The 11,720-nt window shown below is 39.6% G+C and overlaps 1 protein-coding gene across 18 annotated transcripts in view; it reads right to left on the bottom strand.

Annotated features, from left to right (window-relative positions):
* Positions 1-3,283: 3,283 nt before the first annotated feature.
* Positions 3,284-11,720, bottom strand: part of LOC126297434 (trithorax group protein osa-like) — a 307,341-nt gene continuing 298,904 nt past the window's right edge. For all 18 annotated transcript variants that reach the window (XM_049988261.1, XM_049988269.1, XM_049988262.1 and 15 more), the window contains one exon: positions 3,284-8,366. In XM_049988261.1, coding sequence (XP_049844218.1) covers positions 5,646-8,366 — 2,721 coding nt within the window. In that variant the 3' untranslated portion in view covers positions 3,284-5,645. The remainder of the gene's footprint in view (positions 8,367-11,720) is intronic.

Raw genomic sequence — 11,720 nt, 5'->3', positions numbered from 1 at the left:
GCAAAGTTACTTTCTGAATACACCATGTCTGAATTATGCCTGGTATCAACAAAAATACAGACTGTGTTTCTGGAGCTATTTTACATTACCACACTGGTCAGAGATACATCTGTCCCAAGCAGTAATAGATAAGATCACAGTTCTATGAAGAATCTGCATTGCCAAACAGAATTATTGTTTCAGAAAAAAAGAAGTTATTGCCACTACACCAGCCCACTTATCTTTCTTCCCTCCACACAACAGGGTCAAAATAGTTAAAGCCCAGCCATTGGCAAGCAGTAGCGTACTCTTCTAAACATCCACTGTCTAGTAGTATTTAAAGAAAATTACTAGCATTATGAATATCAAGTAAAATAATTGCAAAGAAAACTTTTTACATAGCTTTTCATGTACAAAAAAAGAGCATAGCACATACATTCAGTTACTTACCGCAACAGACAGTAATGCTTCCTAATTGCCCCTCTTCCCCCCCTCCCACCCCTTTTTCTCACTCCCTCTCCATTTTCACTAGCTCAATTACTCAATAAATTGCAGGAAATTTTGATTTAAAAACCACTAAAGCCATATATTTAAAAAATAATTTCAAATGCAAAGGCTACCTTTAAATGTGACAGTGTAGCTCGAGTTCTATCGGGATTATGCAGTCGGCAAGTAGTAACTTTTATCATCAATCAAAAAACTGTCGAAGTGGTGTGGCATCTAATTAAAATATCACTGACCATGTTATTCAAGAAGTGGACCAAAATAACAATTAGTTGAGTTCCTTATAATGATATGTAATATTAATCAGAAAACAAAAAATAATGCATAGAAGGGGATAGCGTGTTGAAGTTGATAAAAATTGTGCCAGCATGAAATTAACGTACATCTGCTAGTAGAGAAGACAATTATCTTCACTGACAAAATACTGGTTGAAATCTTATAAAACTGTACAATAACATTGGCGAACTGGAAAAATGCATCAAATATCACGCATTTACCAGTTGGCAATGACAGGCTCAAAGAAAATAGAAATTATGCAGAATGGGGTGGAGGGTGGCAGGAAGCATTATCCTATACATTATCAATTGCCTTCAGTCAAATGTTACAACAATAAAACTGTTTTGTTGTATGTAGATTTAAATTCTGCCTTCATTTTAAATTATACACTATGATATTACCTTCAACTGCTTTGGCTCTTACAGCATCTTCACGTGCCCTCTTATGTGGCTTCTTGTCTCCAGTGTTAACAGAAGATTGTCTTTCTGGAGCTATTTTAGACTATTACAATGGTAAGAAATATATCTATTCCTAACAATAATACAATATTTTTTGTATCCACTCCATATAGCATTGTTGTCGTCAACACCAGATGCAAGAAACTTCGTAAAAAGCCACATTTGGTGCTGTAAGAGATCAAGCACAGGTCACAGTGCTTGCTTTAAAATGTGTGTGTGTGTGTGTGTGTGTGTGTGTGTGTGGAAGGGGGGGCACACTCACAAGAGTGAGCATTTCAGTTACAGCAGTTTGATTATTTCCTTCATGGCACAATATTACAACTGCTTTACATGAAGTGATCTTGAAGTTGTCTTTCATTTATTGCAATTTTTAATTTGTGAAAGGAGAATGTTTTGTAGAAATAGGCCATATCCATCACTATATTGTTGAACTGAATATTGTTTATAGTGTAAAAGAGCTGAAAACTCTAAATGCAGAACACTGAAGGACGCATATGGAGAAACAAATACCCGCTCTCCTCCAACTGTGTTCTTTTAGCACATTGTAGAAGGTATTCCAGGTTTTTGTAGACAAGCTTCACCTCTCAATGCACCATGACTACTACTACATACACTATCTGATCAAAATATCTGAACATCCCTGTATAATGCGGAACTGGCAACTAGATATCTCTAGAGTCAGACCCGCTAATATAAGAGGAGATGAAGAATACTGTCAGTGAAGAAGCAGTAACAACAGAATGGAAACTCATTGACTTTGAACATGGACTAGTCACTGGATGTCATCTGAGTAACAAATCCATTGAGGACATTTCAACCCTTCTATAACTGTCCATGTTGACTATTAGTGATGTGGTCACGAAGAGGAAATGGAAAGGAATGACCACAGCTAACCAAAGACCACGCAGAACTCGTGTAGTGATGGATAGGGACCAACAAGCATTATGAAGGGTCGTTGTAAAACAAAACACATGAAATCAGCAGAAGGAATCACTAATGAGTTCCGAAGTGCCACCAGTAGCCCAGCTAGCACAATGACTGTGCATAAGGAGTTAAAAAGAATGTGGTACAATGATGAGCAGCTCCCTAGAAGCCCCATGTTTTTGTAGTCAGTACAAAGTGACACTGGAGGTGGTGCAGAGAGCCGTGCCACAGGATGGCTCTGAGCACTATGGGACGCAACTGCTGTGGTCGTCAGTCCCCTAGAACTTAGAACTACTGAAGCCTAACTAACCTAAGGACATCACACAAATCCATGTCCGAGGCAGGATTCGAACCTGCGACCGTAGCAGTCGCACGGTTCCGGACTGCGCGCCTAGAACCGCGAGACCACTGCGGCTGGCCATGCCACAGGACAGTGGATGACTGTAAATGAGTGATATGGAGTGATGAATCACACTATGCCCTGTGGCAAACTGACGGAAGAGTTAAGGTTTGGCTAATGGCTGGAGAACATTACCTACGGTCACGTGTAGTGCCAACAATGAATTACACAGGAGGTGGTGCTAAGGTAAGGGAGACTTATGTGTTTAGAGTATGGTTCCTTATTGCGGTTAAGGAAATGCTAGGTGTGGAAGGATAATTTACAGCATTGTGTATTATCCACAACAGAGGAACAGTTCAGAGAGAATTATCACTTGCACCAGCATGACTGTGCACTGTCATAAAGCAGCACCCATGAGGCAATGGTCTGAGGACAATAACTCATCTGAAATGGACTTGCTTACCCAAGAGTCCTGACCTGGACCCACCTGTACACCTTTAGGGTGAGTCAGAATATCAAATTCACACAAGACCTCAGCATCCAACACCACTACATCCTCTGGTTTTTACTCTTGAGGTAGAACATGCTGCCGGTCCTCTCCACAGACAGTCTGACACCTCACTGTAGGTGTTCCCAGTGGAGTTCAAGACATAAAGGTGAAGGGTGGACACATCCCATATTAATGTTCACTAACAGGTATCCAGATACTTTCGATCAGATGGTGTATATGCAAAAAACATAGAACTTCACCCTCTGTAACACACTAAATTTCTGCAACAGCAAACTTTCCACAGCCAAAGCATAAACATAGCAAAACAGAACTTTTATTTATCTGCAACAAATCGAGAAGAATGCCATGCACAGAACACTGTTGCGTTTATGTAAATTCAATTAAAATAAAACTATAAATGTCTTGCTCTCACATGAGATGCAACAGTTGTCAGCCAACAATTTGATACAGGAGCAGCGATGCAGAAACCATTTTAACAAAATAATAGCATAGCCTTTTAATACAAGGTGCCAGGGAATTACTACCGAGACAACAATTATGAGTATATCAGAAGCCGTAAATATAAAATTTGTAGCAAATATTTTTGACAACAACCTTGTCAAGAACTTGAGTATCTCATATCAAACATGTTTCTTCCTTTTCTTCATTTTTTAAAAAAGTATACAAATGACAAAATACTTAATCATGTGGAGGAGATTATAAGGGTAGTAGGATGACAAAAAAAAATCACAGCAACTTAAAATGACAAGCATATAACTTTTCCACTGTTTACTCTCAACACATCACACGGAAGATGTCTCTATGAAGTTCTGCAATTGTATAGAGGAAGCCTTCCAGAAAAACGTCCAATATATACACATACATACAACTAATAAAATGAACACGAGACCACAGATACATTAACTAATGAAAACATTAAATAAATAATGTACAAATTTTGTGCTAACAATTTTCATCTTAAAAGTGTGTCAAACCACCACTCATTCTGAAATATTCAACAGATGCAACACATGCATAAAGGAGACATGGGAGAAGCATCAGACAAAGGAAACAGTTAAGACAAGATGCACAGAAGGAAACAATACTCTCAAAAATGTAGAAAATACTTACTAAGGGTCATTTTAATACTTCAGTTTTTATTTTTTGAATCAATACAGCACATTCTGCTTCTGCTTTTAATACTGAGCAAACTGAAGTATTAGAAACCAAGTACAACTAATCAGAGAGAAGAAATTGTGGAGAGTAAGTACACTCAAGACAATCTAATTTTGTAGCCAGTGAGAAACAAACAGAATGAATAGAAAATACAATGATACCACCAAAAATGGATACTATGTATCTCAATTATTTGTAGAAAAGGGAGCTTACAAGTAAGCAAAAGAAATTTTGAAGCACACTTTAACATGTAGATAACAGTGTAAAAAAAATAAATTATAAATAATGTGATAGGTCCCTCAGTCTACTACATTTACTAGCCATCCACCTAACAGGCACACCAAGGAGGAATGATAACAATTGCCTTAGTACTCCTTATGTACATTTATTTCTGACTTGTTCAGACATATATAAAGCATTTGCACAGTAATACCAATATGAAAGTAAGGAAAGGGAAAGGTACTTAGCATGACCACAAGAGGTCTTAGTATGAGGGATGAAAATCAGCCATCAGTAGGATAAAATGGGCTATACATTTTTTATCCAATGGGTATCAATGAACAGATTTCAAGGGCGTGTTTAGAAAGAAAATGTTTATAACAATCTTTTCTCAATTATGTTACACCCCACGTCACTTCCACACATCGAAGTAAATAATTAGACACACTTACTTTCACCTGTTCCACAAGTAACACGGCAGTGGTGGCACCTTAACTTCCTGCACTCCAAGTCATGTTTCTTAGACTCAATTTTGTGTTGTATTCTAAAGAATCTAATTCAGTTTACTTAACTATATGCATGATTACTTAATGTGTATTCTGGTATTTAATATTATTCCACTGTCCCTCAACAGCATTTGTAGCAATGGCCCTACACTAATAAGACAGTCGACACATAGCTCTAGATAACAGAACTTCCACATTCATTCACATCCAACCACATCTGATGATAAATACAAAATAAATTTCCGACTCGTAACAGATATTGGTGAATGCTGGAAGTGGCACCATCAGTCTCATCTGGTAATTCTCAGTTACTGCCCCACTCGTGTTACTGCTGTAGCAACCGTTTCGCTGCAAGACTACGTAACTGTTTGGTATTTACTGTATCTATATTTCATGTATAGTTATATGTATAAGTATACATATATATACATATACATATAGATTATATATATATATATTTGTATTTATTTATTTATATCTATTAAATCTAATCAAAGACAGTCTGACTGTTTGTACATAATATCAACATCAGCCGACTTCCTCCTGTAAACAAACATGTACTTCCACTTCACTCATAACTAACTGTACATTTAACTAACACCATTTCGGCAAGGCATAAAAGAAAGGAATAAAGGACTGACGAACCGGAAACTCAGTCCTCATTACATTCAGACTCAAAAGTCACCTCTCACAATATGTTCCAGCAAAAATCACAAGAGAAGGAAACATCCGTGCCAGTTTCACCACTTAGTTGTCTACAACTGCTGTGCATGCTACGAAGAGGGCCGTGAGCACTGGAAAAGAACACTGGAGATTACAGCTGCCACTTGCTGATCGAGGATCTGGCTCATGACGAGGGATAACAGACGCTGTTCTTGCTGCAGGAAGAGCGGCCGGTTTTCAGGATGTCGTGCCAGATGGAGTAATGTACCAGCCGCACGCCTCAGCATATCCAGACTGGTTCCCATAGCATCTGGATTGTCTCTAAGTGCACCGATACCGTGTTGATTGGCTACCCCCAATGCAGTAGCTTCCGCCTGCTCGATGAATGCTACTAGCAAGGACACACACGGGCTCTGCAGTGCAACAGTACGTGCCACACCACTGTCCGCCGCGGCCAGGTAGTGCAGCATATTCACTGCAAACTCTCGTAGCACTTGCTCTTCTGAACGGCACAGAAGTCGTGTCAGCACAGCACACAGACGTTCCAAACGGGAGTAGGGTGGCGTAGCTACAACCAGATCTACATTAGAGTCCGTTACACACAATTTGCACAGAGCTTCCAGTGCGAGGCGCTGGGGTGACAACGAGCCTGAAGATCCTGGAAATGGGTCCTGACCATGAGCAGCTGGACAGACTGCCCAGTGAAGAAGTCCATCAATTACGGGCCGCGACACTTCCTCAGGATGTTGACCGAGGTCCATATGACCGGCAATATTAGCCGCTGTCACCAACACATTTTCGCGCACATGGTGCAAGAAGTCCCACCACCATTCCGCCTCACCTTGTAAACTGCTACAAGAATCTGCAAAGTCAGCATCTTCTTCACGGTCATAATTGCGCTGTTTCTGTGCACGAGGAGGATGTTCGTGGTGTAAGAGTAAAAGCTTCCCCAACAAACCAAGGAATGTAACATTTTTGGCAAACTCTGCTTCATTGCCCGGGACAAATGTCAGATTCCTCAAAATATTTGAAAGACAAACACAACGCCTTGCCTTTGCATCCTGTGTATCAGTAACAAGGTAAAGGCTCGCTTCATCTCTCGCGTAACATTCGTCTTCATAATCTGACATACGCCTTCTTTTCAACGTTCCCGCAGGATCCCTTATTTGTATGCCGCCCCTGTTTTCTCCCTTTATCTCTGGTCTCACATCTGTTACTTTTGACTTTTCTTCAACTTCGTCACCATAGTCATCTTCCATTTTTATGTCTTTTCCTTCATGTTCAGAACCTTCGAGGAACACATCTTGTTCCATTTCTGTTTCTGTTTCTTCGTGTTCTTTTACAGTTTCGTCACAACTGTTGTTGCCATTACTACTTTCATTGCTTTCTAAACATTCGCAATTATTAAGGCTAGTTCCTTCAACAGCATTTCCAGAACTTTCATTACCTTCACTGTTTTCTTCACTGGCAATAATTTCACTTTCAACACCTTCTTTGATCTTATAATCACAACTGGATTCATTCGGTGTTGTGCTGTTACAGTTATCACCTTTGCTTATATTGAATATACTACTCTCATTGCTATTAGAACTATTGTCGTTGTTTGTATGTTCTGTTTTTATGTTACTGCTGCTAAAATTATTTGTGTCACTAGTTTCTGATACAGCATTATCACTCTTTGTTTCAATATCCTTTGGTACACTTGGAGAATGCGGCAACTCCCTTTCATTATTACTACTGCTCTCACTTTCGACACAGTTTGCTTCCTTTTTCACTTCTACAGTTTCTTTAGGTGGCTCTAAGGGGTCTACGCAGTGTTCAGGCAGCAATGAATTTTCTTCCGTATTTTCCTTTTTTATCCGCGAAAACACATCACTCAAAATAGTTTTAGTCCGTTTCACTTCATCACTATCCTGCACATCTACGAAGGAGCTGTCTTTACTCAAATGTTCCTCATTAAGTATCACATTAGATGCACTGCTCGAACTATCAATAACACCGTTGTCATCACTACATTCCACTTTTAGCACTATAGGAGGAGTTACACTCAAGTTTTCAATGGGATACGATTCTTCTTCACTTACTTTTGTCCGACAATCTTCTTCCTCTTCGGCACCTACAGTCTTACTGTCATCGAGCAGTCTCGCAAATGGAACATTACCGAACTCTCCTTGGAAACATGACACAATATACTTCGTCGAACTGATGTCTGAAGAGGTCAACTGCCACGGGTCTTGAACCACATCATCGTTTTCTGCCAAGTCACCTTCAATGTCCCAGCTCTTCCGATCATCCACAACAAAAATCTCATTATCTTTGTTCACAATTCGAACTACCTCACCCTTTCTAGTCACAAGAGTATAATTTGGTGTCGATTTCATTAATGTGATGTGATCTGCAGGATCAACTGGCACTCTAACTTGCCCTAGGTCCACTTCCGGTGTTTCCACCTTTGGTGCCTGGAACCACTTCTTCCCAGAATCTGGAAGAGGCGAGTCAAACATGTCAGCTAAACTGCGTCTGAAATGCTCCAACAGCACATCAAGGAGTCCTGGCATATGGGCTAGTCCAAAATATGCAACTGTGGTATCATCAAACAAAAGGATGTTGAGAATATCCAGAGCCCAAGCACTCTCTGCCAGTAGGCCAGAGCGCAGACTCATCATAAGCCTCCACGCTTCTACAGGTGCTACATCCCCTCGTGTCATCCGCTTGCGTTTATACAAAACAGGCAATGTTGCTTCCACACTTTCTGGAGGGAAAACGATCTCTCGCTTTGGGGCACTCTGTTGTTGGTAGACCTGCGCATTATTCATCCCAGGTGGCTGCGCCTGAAATAAGACACCAGTAGAAAATATAGGTACAAAACATGGTCAGCAAAACTGATAAAACTTAACATATGTAATTTTTTCAACTTCAATTTGGATTTTTTTATAAGTTTTACTTTATACTATGAAATGGGCTATGGGAGAAAATCAAATTCAAAAACTTTAAACATGTGCAAAATTTATACTCACCAAGATTATCATGCTTTGTTGAAGAACAGACTTAATACTTAAAAAATTGCAAGCCTTTGAGTCAGTGGCCCATACATTGAGAATTAAAGAAATTGGTACATTAAGAGTAATGCAAGATCATCTACCTGTATGAAATGCTCAGAAGGAGAGAAAATGCCTCTAAAGAAACTAATAAAACCCCTATCTTGTTGTCATCTAAAGTGTACATAACTTACTGCTCAATCATTAAGTAAGTTGAAAAGGGATGAGGCAAAAAAATTAAACACTGTAACAAATACTGTATTATAATAGCCTCTAAGTTACCTTGCAAAATTTATTAGTCATGCTTCTCTGTGGAATGAAGTGAATCGTGTTTTGGGAATGATTGGCAATTTGTTCCTCTGTTTTACCCAGTCATTACTAAATAACAGCTAGAGGCAAGCTGTTCTGCTAGTATGGTGGCACTGTGGCATCTCTGCACGAAGTACAAGTAACTTGCATATAGCATTCCAGTTTCAACATTAAAAAGGATATGGCAAGTATATGTAACCTCAGCCATTATGTATAAGTGGCAACCTGCGGTACTTTAATACAGTGTAATTGGTTAGAACGATATGCCATAATGAGTCATAACATTTCAACATGCTGTATATTCCACCAAAAAAATATGAGAGCTGACTTAGGATGAAGTGAGAAAAAATGAATATACGCAATATAACTTTTAAAAAGTGCATAAAAAGCATTCATGATTCAAATTCTACACAAGAACGGATAACAGACAAAGGAGAAGAATTATTCTGACTGTAAAGCTGGGGAAGGGGCGGGGGAGGGGGGCTTGTTCCTTATAACTGTCTGAGAAAGTGGTGTGGTCATGTGGAGCTGCTACAAGGATAACAGTAAATGAAGAGACACACGACTTTTGAAATCTATATAACTACAGCATTAAGTTATTTCACAGACTATTTGAATAGTGGAGGGTAAGTTATGAACTTCTGACTACTGATCTTACTAGTGGTTAGCCAGGTTCTTATTTTTATGGCATGTATCATATTTTGTGGGGATGTACAGTCCAGGCAGGTATCTGAAAATTCTGACAGTCTCCAATGGTTCTGCCTGATTAACAATACAGCCTCTCCAATTCTACTTGTATAATGTGTACCGAAACAGTTGGTGACTGCAATTGTTTCATTACCAACACAATCATTCCACGTAATTACATTTGGTGCCTGTTGATGGTATTCTCATTTAACATTCAGGAATCTATAGATGAACTCTTTTCATTCTGAGTCTGTAGTGAAGCTTCAACACCACAATGCCAGTAGGGATTCAATAATTCCATCAATGATTTTTTTAATATTCATGACTCGAAAGAGTTATTCTTCCACAAGCTGAGTTCACTATTTCTCATCATCATTCTCCACCTATCAGACCACAAAATTTATTAGTTTAGTGTGGTACATAGTAATGTTGGGGTAAAGTGATATGAAGTAGGAAGAAGTAAGTTGTGTAATGCAATATATTATCCAATAGGAAAATTCTGTTATTTTAGTAGGTAGCATACATGATGGAAGCAAATCTATTTTCATATTTAATATGAACATTGTAGGTGGCTTTTAACAAAGATTGAGAAGCTGCAGAACATAAGCATTCAAAGTGGAGCACAAGTGTACAAGATTTTTTAAAACGACAATTCTTAGCTGAAGATGATAATTTATGTCCTTTATTCTTTTAATTCAGTCTTTTCTACAAGAGAATCAATAAATAAATTGGACTTTGCACTATTATTAACTGAACCAAATCACTGTCACTTCTGTTCCACATTAAGGATGCCCATCATAGGATCAGAGCCACATTTTTGTAAATTAATGTGCTCATATTTAAGAGAGAGAATGGAAAAGAAGTATCTGTGTATACCTGAATAAAAACTGAACATGAACAAACTCAATGAATATCAAAAATTATCCTCAAAGGACTGGGTTTAATGGCACCACCATATAGTACGTGCATATACTGAGGGGTGGTTGTGTTATTGCTTTATTTGTCACAGTCATCAGTGATCAGATGGCACTCTGCACCCTCTGTTTTGACTCAGCAGGCAGTAAATATGCCAAGTTTGCCATAATCATTTTAGGGTGCAACCACACCCTACTGATGAGTCAGCACTCCTGTTGAACAGATTCAGCCCTTTGAATGGGGTCACATTGGGGTCCTGGGGGAAGCTGGGCGGACGTATTGACGGATCGCTGCACATGTTGGACACAATGTATCAGTGCCGTGATGCTGCTTTCAACAAAGGTTTGTGGAACATTCCCATACCTATATACCAGGCTCTGGACATCCTCACAGTACAGATGCACGACGAGATAGGTGCACTGTGCGAGCATTGGTGTCTGATCGATTATCATCCAGGGCCAAAATCTCAAAATCTGTGCGTATGTTGCACCTGTTGTGTCATCATGGAGCACTGGGAATCATCTGCTTGCAGCAGGGATAAGATCATGTGTGCCTCTGTCCAGACTATTACTGATACCACAACACTGCCAAGCATCACTAGTGATGGATGTACACGTGTATGGTGTAGACCTGGTGAGCTGCTTACTCCAGAGTGTATTTGCCCTGAACACACTGGTAACATCCCAGGTCTCATTGGGGGGGGGGGGTGAGGGGGAGATCAATTACAGCTCATGGTCATATTTGGTGTTTCTGCAGGTTAAAGTAACCAAAGAAAACAGTGCCCGTTGCCTTGCACAGGCTATTATCCCCACACTACTGCCATTTCTTTATAGAAAGGGATATGCTTTTTCAATGGGATAATGCACGTCCTCATACAGCTGCTGCAACACAAGCTCTTTGTGATGTACAGAAACTGCCCTGGACAGCAAGATCAACTGATCTATTGGCTGCTGAACATGTATGGGACATGATGAAGTGGGAACATCCTTGTTCTCTGGGGGCCTGCAAGAGCCACGACCAAATTACTATAAAAGGCACAAGATGCTTGGGACAATCTATTGCAGGATGCCATTTGACACCTTTATGATAGTTTGCATGTGAGAAAACACACCTGCCTCACCACCAGAGGGGAATACACTGTGTATTGATGCGACTGGGCACCATTTACTGTGATGCGTGCTTCGTTTGATCTGAATGATGAACAATCTGTCACCTCAATGGTCAGTAAAACGACTG

The sequence above is a fragment of the Schistocerca gregaria genome, chromosome X (assembly GCF_023897955.1).
Source record: "Schistocerca gregaria isolate iqSchGreg1 chromosome X, iqSchGreg1.2, whole genome shotgun sequence".
Classification (NCBI taxonomy): Eukaryota; Metazoa; Arthropoda; class Insecta; order Orthoptera; family Acrididae; genus Schistocerca; species Schistocerca gregaria.
Note: the sequence above shows the minus strand (reverse complement) of the source record. Positions and strands in the feature narration are given on the sequence as shown.